This window comes from Nuphar pumila, chromosome 13 (genome assembly GCF_984573655.1).
Source record: "Nuphar pumila chromosome 13, dmNupPumi1.hap1.1, whole genome shotgun sequence".
NCBI lineage: Eukaryota > Viridiplantae > Streptophyta > Magnoliopsida > Nymphaeales > Nymphaeaceae > Nuphar > Nuphar pumila.
The window spans coordinates 15,947,504-15,964,989 of NC_143261.1; the positions used below are offsets into that span (position 1 = coordinate 15,947,504).

At 40.6% G+C, this 17,486-nt stretch overlaps 2 protein-coding genes across 2 annotated transcripts; one reads left to right on the plus strand and one right to left on the minus strand.

Annotated features, from left to right (window-relative positions):
* Window positions 1–7,667: 7,667 nt before the first annotated feature.
* On the plus strand, window positions 7,668–8,547 carry LOC149817909 (defensin Tk-AMP-D1.1-like). Its single transcript, XM_089984240.1, has 2 exons — window positions 7,668–7,754; window positions 8,145–8,547. The coding sequence occupies exons 1-2, from the start codon at window positions 7,682–7,684 to the stop codon at window positions 8,321–8,323; spliced, it is 252 nt and encodes an 83-aa protein (XP_089840366.1). The 5' UTR covers window positions 7,668–7,681; the 3' UTR covers window positions 8,324–8,547.
* A 3,813-nt stretch (window positions 8,548–12,360) lies between these two features.
* Window positions 12,361–13,645, minus strand: LOC149817910 (uncharacterized). Its single transcript, XM_089985915.1, has 2 exons — window positions 13,417–13,645; window positions 12,361–12,594 (listed from the first exon to the last, which is right to left on the minus strand). Exons 1-2 carry the CDS (start codon window positions 13,636–13,638, stop codon window positions 12,508–12,510), a joined length of 309 nt encoding a protein of 102 aa, XP_089842041.1. The 5' UTR covers window positions 13,639–13,645; the 3' UTR covers window positions 12,361–12,507.
* Window positions 13,646–17,486: the final 3,841 nt, after the last annotated feature.

Sequence of the window (17,486 nt, forward strand, 5' to 3'; positions counted from 1 at the left end):
AGTATAGGCCATGGGGTCAAGGGTACTAGCCATGGCGTTTTATGGCCCCCCTGCCGAAAAATACTAACGAGGCAGGGGGGCCGACCCCCTGTCGGAAAAACTAAAAGGGGCATCCGCCCCTTTTATATAAAAAAGGTATTTTATCGGAAAAACCTGGGAGACGCCGGTCGGGGGGCGGCGGACCGGGGGCAACGGGCAGAGCGGCAGGTCGGGGAGCGACGGGCGGCGGGCGGTGGGGGCCGGAGAGACGCCAACAGGCGAGATATGGGGCGACAGAAGGGAGAGGGCGGCCGGCGGGAACAGCGGAACAGAAAAGAGAAAGAGGGCTCTGATTAGGGATTTACGCGTATTTTAGCAACGGATTTAGCGACGGCCTAAATCCGTCGCAAAGCCGTCAGAAATTAATATAACTACGTAGCGACGAAAATATTCCGTCGCTAAATCCGTTGCTCAATAGCGATGACACACTTTCCCTCGCCAAATCCGTCGCTAAAATACGCGGTTATTACAACCAAACATTTTGTCGCTAAGCCGTCGTTAATTTGCGACGGATTGTGCGACGGAAGCTATTCCGTCGATATTTTCATAAATATTACGGTTCTTAGCGACGGATTTGTTTCTCTCGTTAAGCCGTCGCTAATTAGCGACGAAATGTTTCCGTCGCTAATCCCCTATTTTCTTGTAGTGTACTATAAATCGCTGTTGGAAGACCGGACAACACTATAAATCGTTGTGGGGCTCTTGGAGACCCGACAATACTAAAAATCGCTGTAGGGGAGTCATTGAAAAAATTGTGGGAAAGAAACAAAAAAAATAGAAAAATCGTGGGAAGGGGTGTTACGAAAACTTCAAGCAAGAAACAACCGAAGGAAACATGAGCCACACGATTAAACAAAACACTTTATTGCTCTTTTTCGATAGTTAAAAGAGGGAAAGAAAATAAAAAAATTATATAAGACTCCAAAAAAATTTGGTCCCCCCTAGACCCCCGCCAGCTGACCGCGCAGCAGGACCCGCGCCGGGAGGGAGCCCCCGGACCCTTCTTTTGTAAGGGCAAAAACTCTAAATCAGGCTCCACAACTCATCAAGTTGAATGATGCTACCCACGCTGGGAGGAGCCCTCAAACCCCCTCCTGTAAGGGCAAAAACTATGAATCAGGCTCCACATCTCATCAAGTTGAACGATGCTACAGTCAGTGTGCAGGTCAGTCGGTGTTTGATGGAGCAATGTAGGATCATCTGCTGGATGTGCACAGAAGTAGAAAGAGAAGGGAGAGAGAGTGAGAGAGTTGATGTTCATGGCCTTCTCCAGGGAGAACTCTTTGCCTCCCTTGATTTCTTCTCTAGAGAGAGAGGGTTTTACAGAGAAGAAAGAAGAAGAAGATGACGATGAAAAGGTCAAACATATATTTTCGATGGCTCAGGTTCGTTTTGCCGGATGACCATCGGATCGTCGGCTCACCATCGGATCGTCGGCTCACCATCGTTTCGTCGGATCACCATCGGCAAAACGATTAAGGTTCGTTTTGCTGTGTAGACTTTAAAGAATCAACATCATCCTCGACTTTCTGGATGGAGGACATGTTTGTCCTTTTTTTGAACCGTTTGTTTTTTCTTTTTTGAATGAGGGGCATTTTTATCATTTTCTCAAACCGTCGTTTTATGAGAAGAATAGCAAGAAAGAGTACTTAAGTCTTTGCAACCACACCATACTCTAATGCTAAGTGATGTCAACATACACGGGAATACGAGCCCCATGTGCTTGTATACGTGGTTCTCATTCAGACCCCCAAACACAAACGTGGGATTCAGTGAATCATCGGGGGAGAACATACACCACCCTCCATTCTTTTTAGGGCATGCATGCAAGGGCACCATGTGATGCCATGTCCTTGCAACTGGATGCCTTCGCGAGGTCCACACAGTAATAACCATTTAAGGTCTGCACCGTGCGTGGGCACACTCCTTCTCTGCGTTTCCAAATCCTTCCAATTCCAGTGCATTATTAGAGAGAGAGAAATGATAAAAAAGCTTCATCACTATCTAAGGCTTCTTCCTTTTAGAAGGGCGTGTATCTTCTTATCTTCTTTTGGTTGTGGGCCAAATTGGATCCTACTCCCCAACCAAGGAAGAAGTAAAAATGAAAGCATACATAAATATCAAGACACCACCAGGCCCTTGCTGGGGTACTTTCTTATCTGGATTTACCCCTATGGGATAAAGAATCTATAAACTCTGCCATCTTTCACGTCATAACTATTGGATTTGGATCAGATTCAGGATATGAGTCGTGCCTCTCTAGTTGGTGGATCTACTTTTAAGGTCTTGACCTGATTTCATATAAAAAAAAGTCATGACGTCATGAAATAAACACAAGATCACTCCAGTTGTAGAGAGCCTGGAAGAAGGTGCTGACCAATTCGTCTCATGTTTCAACTCCCACGAGGTGTGTGGGTGTCTTTAATTGATGGGTTGTGTTAGGGCTTAGGTGTAGGTAACCCCACCTCTAGAGTTTATCTCGCCGAGAGAAGAAGGTCCATTGAGTGATGTGGTAGTTAGTGAGGGTTCCTTGTCTTTATAAAAACAAAAAAAGATCACAAGATCCAGTAGGACAAGAATTGTTGTTCTGACCAACGGGCTCCGTCGCAGTTTATGAACTAAGAAACTTGCATGGATCAGGAAACCCTAAAGCTAGAAGTTTTTTAATACATGGGGCTACGTGAGTACCTTAATAAGCAGATCAAGAGGTTGGCTGCATTACAGGAAATTTCAGTTTTACTAGTGCAGTTTTTGTGCCAGTAAACCTTCATTAGCCTCATAACTGTCCCAATAAAAGTGTTGTCGGTAAAGCTTTTACTAGCGCAATTTACATTTTATCAGTAAATTACACTTTCACTGGTGCAGCTTTAATTTGTGCCCGTGAAACCTTTTTACTAGCATAATATAAGAGCCAATAAAAACCTTTCACTGGTGCAGTAAAATCTTCCACCAGGAAAATACCTTTACTGGTGCTACCAGTAAAAGACTTTAAGGTAGCGTTGATTATTTGTCAAGAGGTCATAGGTCATTGTGATACGACGAAGCCATAACAGATAACATGCCCAACTTGTCCATAGAAATAAAAAGCTATTTTTCACCGATTTGTTGCTTTACAAAAAGAAAATGCAAAGAAAATAAAGAAGACGGTAGCTCAAAGAAGAGACAATATGCCAGCCATATCCAACGAGTTGATTGATGGATAATTGTAGCTTGTACGGTCCCCCTTTACTTTGTAAAAGAGTATGACTGAATACGCCATAAAAAACAGCTTTCATCATATGCAGCCTGCATTCAATCCTAGCCATCTTTAAAAAAAAAAAAAAATCTTCACATTTTCGCTTGGAACCAAGATTGGTTTTAGCCATCCACATGCATCAGTTAACGCTTAGGATCCACATGCGTTCCTCTATCTCATATGTCAGAGGATGAGACTCTTTTTGAGCAATTATGCATTTTTAAGCATGTTTTGTATTTTTTTCTTTTAAAAATATCTAAAAGGAGTGCCACACACGGGCTTCTCAAGAAGTCACCAATTCTAGTATTATTCTCATCAAAGCATATATACTTGGGAGTTTTGTGGGGATTCGATGTATCAATGTTTTGTCTAATCATATGTCTTATAATTGGGCAAACTGAAAAATGGTTTGAGTTAATAATCCTGAACTAGGAGCAAAGTATGAAGGTGAGAAAGCTAGGTGAATCATATCACTACAAGAAAATTCTTAATTAGCGACGGCAATTTGCGACAGATTTTTTCCATCGCAAATTAGCGACGGATTAGCGAGAGAAAACTATTTATCGCTAACATTCGAAATATTTACAAAATTAGTGATGAGAATATCTCCCTCGCTAAATCCGGCGCTAATTGGCGATGGATTAACAATAATATTTTTCTGTCGCCAAAACACTACAAAAAATTCTAATTAGCGACGGAATTAGCGAGAGAATTTTTCCGTCCCTAATCTGTCACTAATTAGCGACGGATTAGGGATGAAAAAATTCCCTCGCTAATTCCATCGCTAATTTTCGACACCTGAGACGCGAAATTTTCCCTCCCCCCCGTTCGAAAGTTTTCCTCCCTCCATTTTCCCTCCCTCCGTTCGAACTCTGAACTGCGATCTACTTATCAAGAAGAAAGCATAGGTGCATTTCGAGATTTTTTTTGGAACTCTGGCCGTGAACTTTCACTACAAGAAAAATGTTAATTAGCGATGGAAATTTGCGACGGATTTTTTCTGTCGCAACTTTGCGACAGATTAGCTAGAGAAAACTTTTTTCATGAATCTGTCGCTAATTAGCGACAGATTAGCGATGAAAGTTGTTTCATCGCTAAGCCGTCGCTAATTAGCGATGAAAGTTGTTTCATCGCTAACCGTCGCTAATTAGCGACAGATTAACGACAATGATTTTTTTATCGCTAATTCTCAATACAAGAAAAACATTTTAGCGAGAGAATTTTTCCATCGCTAATCCTTCTCTAATTAGCGACGGATTAGCGACGAGAAAATTCCCTTGCTAAATCCCTCGCTAATTTTTGATTTAACAGAGCGCGAAATTTTCCCTCTCTCCACGTTCGAAATTTAAATCGACCGCGCTCGATTTAAACCGACTTCTTCGGAGGACGGCGACGTCGGAGAGCATGACGGCGACGAGGCAGTTTCACGAAGGATGGCGACGCCGGAGGACGACGACGTCAGAGGACGCTGGAGGACGGCGATGCCGGAGGACGCTGGAGGACGGCGACGCCGTCTCACGGAGGATGCCATTTCACGGAGGACGGCGACGAGGCAGACGCAAAAGCGGTGGCCGGAACCTCAGCTTTTGGCAGCTTGTTGGAGCCGAAGATGGCGGTGCCAACAACTGCAGTGGATGAGAAGAAGTGGCCGACCTCTAGACTGTCAAGGAACGACAATATTGAAGACCGAATGCTGTCTTTCTCCTCTGCGATCGTCCTTCCGTCCGGGGTGAAGTCGGAGGGAGAATCGAACCACTTTAACCTCGAGGCATCGGTGCGGGAGGCCGGTTCACGGAGGACGGCGACGCCGGTTCACGAAGGATGACAACACTGGTTCACGGAGGACGACGATGCCGGAGAGCATTGGTTCACGGAGGACGATGACGCCGGTTCACGGAGGACGGCGACGCTGGAGAGCACTGGTTCTGTGCAATGCCTGTCGGGTGTGGTATAAGTCCGACTTATTGCTGCCGAAATACCGCCCGACAGGGATCGTTTTTTTTTTTTTTTTTTAAAATTTAGCGACAGCTTAGCGACGGACATTATCCGTCGCTAATCTGTCGCAAATTAGCGACGGAATTAACGACAGATAAGTTTTTTCGCTAATTAGCGAGCAAAAATTCGCGATGGTCTCTATCCATCGCTAATCCGTCGCTAAACTGTTTAGCGACGGCTTAGCGACGGATTAGCGATGGATAGAGACCATCGCTAATCCACGATTTTCTTGTAGTGTTTCTGAAGGGAAAGGAAAGGAAGAGAGAAGAAATCAATGGCGTCCCAAAACTGCTCAAGTCTTGACACGTGGGCCTTCCGGCCTTCGCTGACCGTCGATTCCTGGTTTTCAGAGAAATTCATAAGCCGTGTGACCGACGCCCTCACTCGGACGCTCCAGCTTGAAATCTGTAACTCCGACTCCCTCGCCTCCCTTCCCAAGCTGAACGCCCTCACCACCACGAGTGCCACCAGCTCCGAGATGGACGGCCCCCTCCTCCCTCCCGCCCGTCGAACCACCATCGCCCCTCTGCCCACCGGACGGATCTCCAAGAGAAAGTCCCGGGTGTCGAAGAAGACGCCGATGACATTCATCAACGCCGACCCCGCCAATTTCTGTTAGATGGTCCTCTGGCCGTCGACACGGAGCTTGTCGGTCTCCTTCCTGCGGCTGCCCGCGTCTCTTCTCCAGCCATGTCTGGCTCGCTGCGGAAGAGTGTCCCGATGCCGGAACGCGCCGGTTCTGTGTAAAAAAAATTGCTCCTTACCAGAGAACGCGCCGACAGAGAGCATTTTTTTTTAAAATTTAACGACGGATTATCGACGAATATTATCCATCGCTAATTTAAAATAGCGAAGGACTCGCGATGGATCATGTCCATCGCTAATTTAAAATAGGGAAGGACTCGCGATGGATCATGTTCGTCCCTAATCCGTCGCAAATTAGCAACGAAAGTAGCGATGGATAAGTTATGACACTACTTAGTGTCAAAAATTTTGCGATGAAAGTTATCCGTCTAATCCGACGCTAATCTATCGCTGAACTGTTTAGTGACGGATTAGCGTCGGATTAGAAACGGATTTAGGTCGTCGCTAATCCGCAGGTTTCTTGTAGTGTATGCTACACAGGGTTTGGACCATATATACTTGTCAAGGTAAGAATTGGGTGGCAGAAGCAATAAATTAAAAAAAAGTGTTTTTTAGTATATCTTGAAGCCTTTTGCTTAAAAAAATCTATTACATATAAATTTTACAATAAAAGAAATATCTTAGAAAAAAAACACAATTTTTTAAATATAGAATGTATTTCCAGCATCAACAAAAACTTACAATTTTATGTTGGAGGAAGTGAGATTCAACTACAATTTTTGGGCTTGAATAGAGTATGGTTTCATGCTTCAAAGTGAATTTTAGACTCTGTTTGGGAGGCCTAGTTGGGAGCGGCAATGGGGGATTCATGGAATCCCAGTCATCTCTGTAAATTGGATGATGGTTTGGGAGAAGTGATGGATATCAAAATGGCATCGGGGAGGGGCAATGACATTATAAATAAGGGTGTCAATGGGTCGCATTTTGACTTGGACCCGACCCATACCAAATCCTATAAGGTCAGGGTTTGGTGATAAATAAGGAGGTCTGATTAGAATCTGGATCAAACTCAAAGGGTTCGATTAATTTATGGAATTGGGTATGGTTTGTGAAATTTCATACCAGAACAGCTCCTGACCCAAGTTGCGATTAAGCTCCACAGTATTTCAACGTAGAAAAGATAAAAGGAATACTATGTTACCGGGTCTGGTTCGTGTAATCTATAAAGGATCCAGGTATGGTTTCCCTTATGATAGGTGCGATTAGATTTGAGTCCAAACCTGGTACCAGCATCTCAAATCAAATCTGGGTTTAGTCTCATATGGACTGAACCAAACCCGATCGGTTGGCACCCCTAGTTATAAATGGGCCGATTTCAACAATGTCCTCATGAGGATGATGTTGTCGTATAATTTGCCGATTTCATCTCCCTGTTCATGCATTCATACGGTAAATAGGTTATAAATGGGCCCATTTCAACAATGGATTTATAGAAAGTGAAGTTTTTATTAAAAGCTTCCGGTAACTAGGTTTAGACTAAACATGCATACATGCGCCCTGCATGGAGTCCGAGTGCGTGTACGTGTCTTGTGAAGAAAGCATTCACTCGCACAATGGCATCAGTATGCATTTTTTGTGTGGACCTAATTTGGTTAGTCTAGACACTGGACATCCTAAAGCAATGTTGCCATGGAATGGCGTTTATGTAATTATTTGATATAAAACGTCCACTTTTTTCTCACTATTAAATTACAGTTTTGCCCATGAAAGATGTCATCTTTCCTATAAGTAGGGGTGTAAGGGAGGGGGTGTTCTCCATAGAAAACAATGGCGTCCTCCAAGAGCAGTAGAAGCCTTCTCCCTGCCTTCCTTCTGCTCGCCTTGCTTCTACTGGCCTTCGGTACACACCTCTCTCTCTCTCTCTCTCTTAGACTGAATTGATTCTTTAACCATAACTGTCTCACAATTAGAATCCCAAGAGCCACAAATTGGTAGGCTCGTAACTCATGAAAAGCACAAAACTTGTGTATTGAAATGATTTAAAATATATTAAACATATATTAAAATATAATAAAGATTGGATTGTAAACGGCTACACCTAAGGAGGAGGAATATTTATCCCTCACTGCGCACATCCCGATCCAAAATTCCTACACGTACATTCGCCAGTAAACAACTATTTTTCCATGTGAAACTGAACAAGGAAGGGAACATTGATTCTACAAGTATATATCTAGATTAATTTGAAGGCATTGGCAACATCTAATTCTTTTCTAACCGAATTGAGCAGGGCGGGTGGAAAAGGTCGAGGCAAGGACCTGTTCAACACCAAGTGGGAAGTTCCACGGTCTGTGTTTCAGTGACAGAAACTGTGCAAACGTCTGCGAGACTGAAGGCTTCTCTAGTGGAGACTGCGGGGGCTTCCGAAGGCGATGCTATTGTGAGAAGCCATGCCCAGTTGAAAACTAGTAGCTCTTCTTCTTCCTACAGTAGCCTTTTGGGCATGGAATAAATGGAACTTGGGGAGTACTGTTTCTGTGTTGTGATTCGTGATGCTGCCTTGGCATCGTGCTATTGCTTTTGTCAATGTTTTTTACTTTTCTTTGTGCTTTTATGTGAGAAATAAAATTATGGCAGTGTTGTCAGATGATGTACGCCTTAGAGTTATGAAACTAAGTATATCCTTCATAATATGAGTATGGATTTTTTTTTTTGGATAATTAACGAGAATATGAGAAGCAATGCGTGAAGTGGAAGGATGGAAGAGAGTCTTAAAAAAGTAGTATGAAATGAGAAGCTACTTATAGTTACGAAGCACTTATGCCAGTGTACAAAAAATAAAAATAAAAACACATAGAAAGCAATAATATGAAGCTATGAAGCACAGATGAAAGTAAATAATAGATGACATGAATACAAATATAAACGGATATAAAAACCAACATGCATGTTTGTTATTCAAAATTATAATTATTTTAATATAAAAAATATATAAGAAGTGAGGGAAGAGTGAGTAGGAAGTGACAAGAAGCGAGAGGGCAACATTAAGGGTGCATTTGTGTCACGGAAGAGAGCTCCACTGGAAGCGTTATTGTGGAGCTCTCTTTTGCGGAAATCAAGTCCAACCCCCCTCACTGGAAGGGTTGCTGCGGTTACAATTTAAATCATCAAACGCATACATCATTTTTTTTTCATCAGAGATCCGACCCAAGAACCGGGTATGCTAGGAAAATAATACAATTCTATTGTCATAGATTTTCCTAAGTGATCAGACCTATAAAACTCATGCAGGACAGTTCTATGTACATAACACAAAAAATGCAGTCCATGAAAGAAATATAAACATTATTAATAACGAATTGATCACCATTTTATTTGTAAAAAAAATCGCATAGGAGGTGTTTAATTTGGGGCCTCCTGCACGGAAGAAGGTTTCTCTGTTTGCATAACCATCGTGAGCTTTATGAAAATGCTTGGAATACCGTGCATTTTCGCAGAAACCTTTAGCTTTTTGTGCTATGAAAACAGGCCCTAAGAAAGTGAAAGAAAATCGATTTGAGAAACAAAGAAGAAACGAAGCTTATTATATGTTGAAAGCAGGTTTTTCAAAGCTTCCCTTCTTTTGAGAAAGTGATGATGAGTTTCTCTTTTATGAAGGGAACTTTCGGGAGAAGTGAGTTTTCTCATGTAACCAGAAGCTTCCGGTAACTATAGTAGAGACAACCTGTTACAAGTTGAGAGGTGCCACGATAATCCCCAAAAAAGTATTTTTTTTTTTTTTTGAAAGAAACGTATTTAATATATTTTAGAAATAGAGCAACAAAAAAAAGAGCAACAAAAAAAAGAGCAGAAAACGAGTGTATAACTGGTAGGGGTCTGCCTAACCCCAGTTTGCTTTAAAAAAACAAACATCTTACCGCAGAACACGGGTTAATAATAGGCCTCAAAAGTGTTTTGGGGTTAGGCAGTGGATTACATTATCTGTGCAATGAGAGAGAGAGAGAGAGAGAGAGAGAGAGAGAGAGAGAGAGGTTAGGAGTGGGCAACCGACCTGGCTGCCTGCTGGGTCAAGCCGACCCAGCCCGCCATAGGCCGGGTTTGGGCCATGATTTTAGGCCCAGGCCCATTAGGTACCGGGATAAAACCTGACCCGTTACATACTGGCCTGGGCCGATGTGCCTGAGTTATTTATTTATTTTTTTAATAATATAAAAATATTACAAAATAATTATTACATAGTAACTTGAATAACTATTATTATTTACTTAATTAGTTGCACTAATTAGGAATCAGTTGCGTGGGAACTTGCTATTCTTTCATTAACCTATAATTTCAGTCAAGCATTTGTGCATTTTAAGATTGGGCCAGGCCGGGCCGGGCTGGACTAAGCCGGCTTCACATTGACCCGTTGGGCCAATGGGCTAAGCTATGGGCTTCTCTTCAAACCCGAGCTCGTTAAAAACTGGGCCAAAACCTGACCCATTAGTAAACGAGCCAATGGCCCAGTCATCCCGATCCAATAGTGGGCCGGGCTTGGCCTGAGGTCCACCCCTACTTAAGGTAACAAAGGAAATCGAGCTCCATGAGAATTGAACAGTTGAAAGAAAGTCTTTGAGAGGCCCACCTGTTTCATGTTTTTTGGCTTTTCCCTAATAAGATAAGGGTGGTGGGTCAATGGATGAGATTGTGTCAGGGTGACGTCCAGGGAGCCTTAGACAGAAAAAACTGTCCCAAGGCACGTGGATACTGTTCATTTTGAACGCCACTGATTACTTATTTTTTTAGGCAATTTTCAGCATTCCAAATTTACATCATTAATGCCATTCATCAACAAATGCTAATGGCATCAAAAAAATTTGTGAGGCCTATCTAGGTAAATATCATCCTTTAGATGGGTTTCTGGTTTACTCCATTTCCATGATAAACGGCATCGAAGGTCCTTAGACCTGCTCCTGTCCCCCCATGAAACACTTGAAAAGCAACACGGTGGAGGCGTTTGGCATGTTGGTTTCCGTCTCAATCGGGCTGGGTACAGATGTGAGAATTATCAGAATGCATGGAGGTTTGGATATCATACAGGATGCTTTGTTGCAGCAGGATGTTTCTCCAAAAATACAAGCTTGAATGATAAGGAATGTTGTGGTTGGCCAATGATTCTGTCTTTGGTAGGCCAATGTTCCAAGGTTGCTTTCGAATTTGGGAGGGCTGATCTAGTAGCTATAACAAACAAGTTTTTGAAAGATAAAAATCGGTCTCAAAACATTCCGCAATAGGTGGGACAAATTTTTTATGGGGTTTGATAGGTTAAATGTACAGAGATCAAAGTTTAATTCAAATTGTATAGCAAGACATCTAGCAAAATTAGCAAACGCAAGGATCCAAAAATGTTGTATGGACAACCCCCGATTGGTTGAGGTGATATGTGAATCACTGTACTGAAAATTTCTAATTAAATGAACTTGGTAAGGGTCTGCCTAACCCAAGCTTGCGTTTCAAAAAAAATGAAGGGACAAGTAGCAACAGCCCTATAGGTGAAGTTTTCTGTCTCCGACACACTTGTCCAGGAACCACATAAAGGGTGTCTTTAGATAAAAAAAATAATTGTCCAAGAAACCTTAGGAACAACCCAAAACTCCCATCACATAAAATGGGCATTTAATTCAGCCCAAAACAAGGGTAAGAAGTCCATTTTGTATGAAATGATCTTCCTTTTCAGAGTGACCAAAAAAAATGCCCGCAGGAAAACATTGGTAGGGCCCGTGGGCTTTCATATGAAATAAATAAACAAGGGTAAGTTCCTTGCAAAATACTCTGCCCGAACACTGCATCATCCTCTACATTTAGTGAGTTCTTAGGTGATGTTCATCTTGTTAGGTGTAACATTATTAGACAGAAACCAATAAAAATAACTTACTGTTGTGTTTGTAACATCCCTAAAAAATCCAACCTTTTAAAACTTTTTCAAACCCAAAATTTTGAGAAAAATTTAAAACTTTTTATTCATTATAAATAATTCACATGGTTCTCAAAAGTAATATGTCAACAAGTTTATCTTTGAGCACATTTCAATTGTTCCAAATACTAGGCGACCGACCTGACACTACAACAGAGCAGTAGATTAGCGACGACCACCTTTCGTCGCTAATCCGTCGCTAATCCGTCGCTAACCATGTTAGCGACGGATTAGCGACAACGCGGCGACAGTATGCTTACGTCGCGAATATTTCGACGCTAACTGGCGACGGAATTATTCCGTCGCCAAGTCCGTCGCTAATTGCGACGGAATAACGAGCGCTATATTCCGTCGCCAATCCGCCGGTACTAAACGGCGACCACGGCGTGGCGACGGATTTAATTCCGTCGCTAAGCCGTCGCTAGATTAATATGAATAGCGACGGAATCATCCGTCGCAAAAACGAAAAAAAATCAAAAAAAATTTATTTAAAAATTAATTACGGAGAACTGTACAATTTATATTTCCTGTACAATTTATATTTCCTGTAAATAAAAAACAAACCACACAAAAAAATTCATATAACAAGTATCTATAATAATTAATCGTTCCACCTTAAAACTAAGAAGTTTAATTATTTACAATTCAACAATTACAATTAGGAAAAATAAAAAAAATAGAACTTCTTCAACACAGTCCTCTAATCATCGCCAAGATTTTGTGCGTCTTCTTGTTCATTGTCTTTATCTGTCCCTTCAGCTCCACTACCCTGATTATCGCTAGCAGCCTACACAAGAAAAGAACAGTCAGTATTGATAAACAAAATATAATGAAATAAATTACACACTATATGTGATTCTATCATGTGCTCATGTGTGATCTAAGGCAATAAAAAAACTCTATATGTGATTCTATCATGCTCATATGTGTGCTAAGGCAGTCAAAAAATTGAATATGTGATTATAGCATGTTCATATGTGTTCTAAGGCATATAAAAAAACTCTATATGTGATTCTACCATGCTCAGATGTGCTTTAAGGCAAGCAAAAAACTATATATGTGATTCGATCATGCTCGTATGTGTGCTAAGGCAGTAAAAAAATTGAATATGTGAATATAGCATGCTCATATGTGCTCTAAGGCAGGCAAAGCCAAAAATTTTATATGTGATTCTATCATAAATGATATATAACATGTTCATATGTGTTCTAAGGCAGTTAAAAAACTCTATATGTTATTATAGCATGTTCATATGTGTGCTAAGGCAGTCAAAAAACAGAATATGTGATTATAATATGCTCATATGTGTTCTTAGGCAGTAAAAAAACTGAATATGTGATTATAGCATGCTTATGTGTTCTAATGCAATCAAAAAAACTTTATATGTGATTCTATCATGCTCATATGTGCTCTAAGACAGACAAAAAGTTAAATATATATATATGTGATTCTATCATGCTCATATGTGTGCTAAGGTAGTAAAAAAATTGAATATGTGATTATAGCATGTTCATATGTGTTCTAAGGCATCTAGAAAAACTCTATATGTGATTCTACCATGCTCAGATGTGCTTTAAGATAGTCAAAAAAACTATATATGTGATTATACCTGAGAGGGACCTGGAATCGAAGATCCCCTATCCTGAACAGCGGCCTTGATCTCATTTCGGAGAAAGGGGGCGACGGTGTATTGGAAGTAGTTATTCAGTGATTCATTAATGATCTCGCGTACATCATCACCGGAAAGAATAGTCGGCTGCTTGGAGCTTATGTCGGCGCAAGAAGTTGGTGAGCCGTAACTGGAAGAACCAATAACTGGTGAAGTGTTCATATTACTCCCAAACCCGAACACGCGACCTTTTTTGGGTTCACCTGCTGCAGTCACCCATGCTGTAGGATCAAATGATGGATGCTGAGTAGCGTCTTCACCATATCGCTCTACCATTTGTTGCTCATATGCCTCCTACAAAATAATGTTTAAAGTATTCATTAATAATTAATGATAACATTATGATGACTTGCATATATATTGCAATGATTATTAATAGAATTAATACATACCGTTGTCGTTCTCGCCTTCTCTGATACGAAGACTCCCGTGGTCTTCCGTTTATGTGTTTCTACAAACACATCCTTATATGGTACACTGCCTCCTTTTTCTGCTTCCTGCGAAGTTAAATGACAAAAGATTTAGTACACAAATTTGCAACTATACTTATAAAATTAATATTATATATTGATGAGTTACCATTTTCTTTAGGTGGCTCCCAAATGTCTTAGATCCACCTGTGTGTAGATGGGCTTCGGGCATCTTCGATCGATTTTGTGAAGCCTTCGCAGAGCGATTTTTAAATGCATCTCCCGCCCACATATCGCACATTTCATCCCAGTAATCTCTCCTGATAGTAATAGGACCATGGCCCTTCCACAGTAATGGATCATCTACTACGCCAGATGCTTTTTTTGCTGCAGTCTTCATAGTGTGCAGCATGTCTGCAAATCGATTGGCAGCCACCTTCTGCCACACCTTCCTTGCATCATTTTCTTCCACCGTAGTTGCAAAGCGATTCGAAGCCTACAAATATTTTCAGAAAGTTAGTAGACATTGCTTAAATAAATTAAATATGAAACACATTAACTATGAGGAACAACTGTATACCATGAATGAGGACCACAATCTGTCTAATACCTCCTTTGGGTACTCTTTCCATTGAGCAACTGGTCCTGGTAGATGTTGAAGAAGTGAATTCCTAATCTCCCGTACTACTTCTTGTGGCTCAAACCTCGTGCTGCACATGAATTGTTACACAGTAAATATCAATATAAAATATTTAAAAGATATGCAATAATTGAAAACAAAATACTTACGGTCGATTATCGATATACACTATTCGAATGAGTCTTCTTGTGCCAGCCTGTGAAGACCCTGTTTCCTGTGTTGGCTGTTGACTTGTGCGATCAACTGGTGTAGGTGGGTCGTATACAGGCGCAACATCATCTGTAAAAAAATACACACCAAGTTCTCAGAATGTGCATTTGAACTAATCAAGCATCTAATTAGTTATATGATATACCTATCACAGGAGCCCGTGAAGATGAAGGTTGAGCCTGGCTACTACTGGATGAGCGACCACTATAACCTCCACGAACCATATTCTAACAAATAACATATGTCATACAATACATTCAAATAATTCACATCAAGTATTACAATGCATTCAAGTCATTCACATCAAGCATTGCAATGCATTCAAATAATTCAAATCATTGACATCAAGTATTGCACTAATTCAAATCATTCGTTAATTGCATAAATTATAATACATTCAGATAAATTACAATGCATTCGAATCATTCGTATCAAGTATTACAATACATTGAAATAAAATTTTTAATCATTCACACCAAGTATTGCAATACAACTCACATCAAGTATTACAATGCATTTAAATAGAGGTTTGTAGTATAAGATTTTTTTCACTAGCTTGAGAATTCTTCCTCGTCACTAGTTTGACTTTCTTCTTCTTCTTCTTCTTCTTCTTCTTCTTCTTCTTCTTCTTCTTCTTCTTCTTCTTCTTCATTGTTTGCCCATCCACTTGGTACATCATTTGGATCACATTCTTCTATGAATGTTTCATCAGCCAATGGAGATATGACATGCATATCATGCGCAACATCGTGACCATAAGCGAAGTCACAGACATCATCTGATTGATAGTAATCACTGTCTTCAGCTAACTCATCTTCTTGTAACTGATCATACTCGGGGTATAGTTTGGATTTCACCTTGCAAACTGCCCACCATTCATTTCTATCTGACTTTTTTATACTCGGATATGAAGTATAATAAACTTGTTGAGCTTGCGAGGCTAATATGAATGGTTCATATGTTCCAAACCTGGATTTATGATTCACCTCCACAATGCCTGAAGCTTTGTCGAGTCTTGTTGCAGTTGGATCAAACCAATGACACTTGAATACCGTAACCCTGTTATTCATGCCTAAGTAAGTCAACTCCATTATTTCCTCTATAACACCGTAGTAATCATGTTCATTTTCACCGTAGCTGCTACCCTTGACACACACGCCACTATTTATCGTTGATTTGTTTATACCGTAGTCTTTTGTATGGAATCGATAACCATTTACGATATACCCGTTGTAGCATTGCACAACTTTGGTCGGACCATTTTCTAAATCACATATTCCTTGATCTTTAACATCACCATGGCGAACCTACGCACAGACATAAACAATTATTGTGATCACGATCAATTAAGTAACTTAGTGTTGTTTATAAGTACAAAATTTATGTTAGCTTCTTTACCAACTGTTTCAACCACTCCACAAACTTAGTTTCACGTTCTTTTTGTACTTCTGCATTAGTGAGATGTGAAACTTTGCTTTGCAACTCCAGATCAAATCGTCTGCAAACCACAAATACTTATATTACCGAGCCATGTATCCACATATAGAACATAAAAGGATTTATAATTGAGTTGCATATACATATACTTACTCGATGTATGGGTCGATCGCTGAACAATTAAAAAGAATATAGATGTGTGCTGCATCTTGCTCTCGATCTGTCAATAGCCTTGATCGGCAACTACCAAATGCATGCCCAAGTCGTTGAAATATCGACAGCTTGTCAGCTACAGTTACTTGTTCTCCATCATCGTTACGGGGCGGGCATGTGTAACGTGTTGAAATATGAGGTTCGAAGTACATAGATGAGAAATTTGAAATCTCTTCTAAAGTGTACGCCTCACAAATAGAGCCTTCTACTCTTGCTTTATTACGAACCTTTTTTTTTAGGTCGAACATGCATCTGACAAGAATATACATTTCAAATTTTAAATATCTGTCATTAAAGAGACAAATATAAAAAAACATATACCTTTCAAATGGGTACATCCATCGATATTGCACAGGGCCACCAACCCTTAGTTCATATGGCAGATGTATGATCAAATGTTCCATAACATCGAAAAATGCTGGCGTAAATATCTTTTCTAACAGACAAACAGTGGTGATGACAGAGTCCTCGAGATTCTTTACATCTGATACAATGACCTCCGATGCGCACAATGTTCTGAAAAATCCGCTCAACTCAGACAATACCCCCCATATAGGTTTGTCTAACATATCATGGAATGCTAGGGGTATCAATCGTTGCATAAAGATATGACAATCATGGCTCTTCAACCCATATAACTGTCCATCGTCAATCTTCACAGCCCGAGCAATGTTAGAGACATATCCATCTGGAAATCTCAGTTGTCTCAACCATTGACATACATGTTTTATTTGATCAGGTCCGAGCACGTACTTCGCCTTTGGTTTCAGTACTTTGCCATTATACTCTTTGAGTTCCAATTCTGGTCTTTTACATATTAATTTTAAATCCATACGGGCCTTCGGATTATCCTTCGTTTTTCCTTTAATATTCATTACTGTATTGAACACATTATCAAACACATTTTTCTCTACATGCATCACATCCAAATTATGTCGTATCAATAGGGTCGGCCAATACGGTAGTTCCCAAAAAATAGATTTTTTCGTCCAATTGTGTTCCTTCCCAAATCCACGGAAGGGTGTAGGACTGCGGGCATCTGTTAATACATTTGGAAAGTATCGCAATCTTCTTAAAATCTCTATGCCAGACAATCTTGA

Bases quoted from the DNA above. Each gene is read 5' to 3' on its own strand.
- LOC149817910 (XM_089985915.1), bottom strand. From the start codon at position 13,638: ATGAACACTTCACCAGTTATTGGTTCTTCCAGTTACGGCTCACCAACT. The intron at 12,595-13,416 runs GTATAATCACAT...TTTCTTGTGTAG, and splicing joins CGATTCCAGGTCCCTCTCAG to GCTGCTAGCGATAATCAGGG.
- LOC149817909 (XM_089984240.1), top strand. From the start codon at position 7,682: ATGGCGTCCTCCAAGAGCAGTAGAAGCCTTCTCCCTGCCTTCCTTCTG. The intron at 7,755-8,144 runs GTACACACCTCT...CGAATTGAGCAG, and splicing joins CTTGCTTCTACTGGCCTTCG to GGCGGGTGGAAAAGGTCGAG.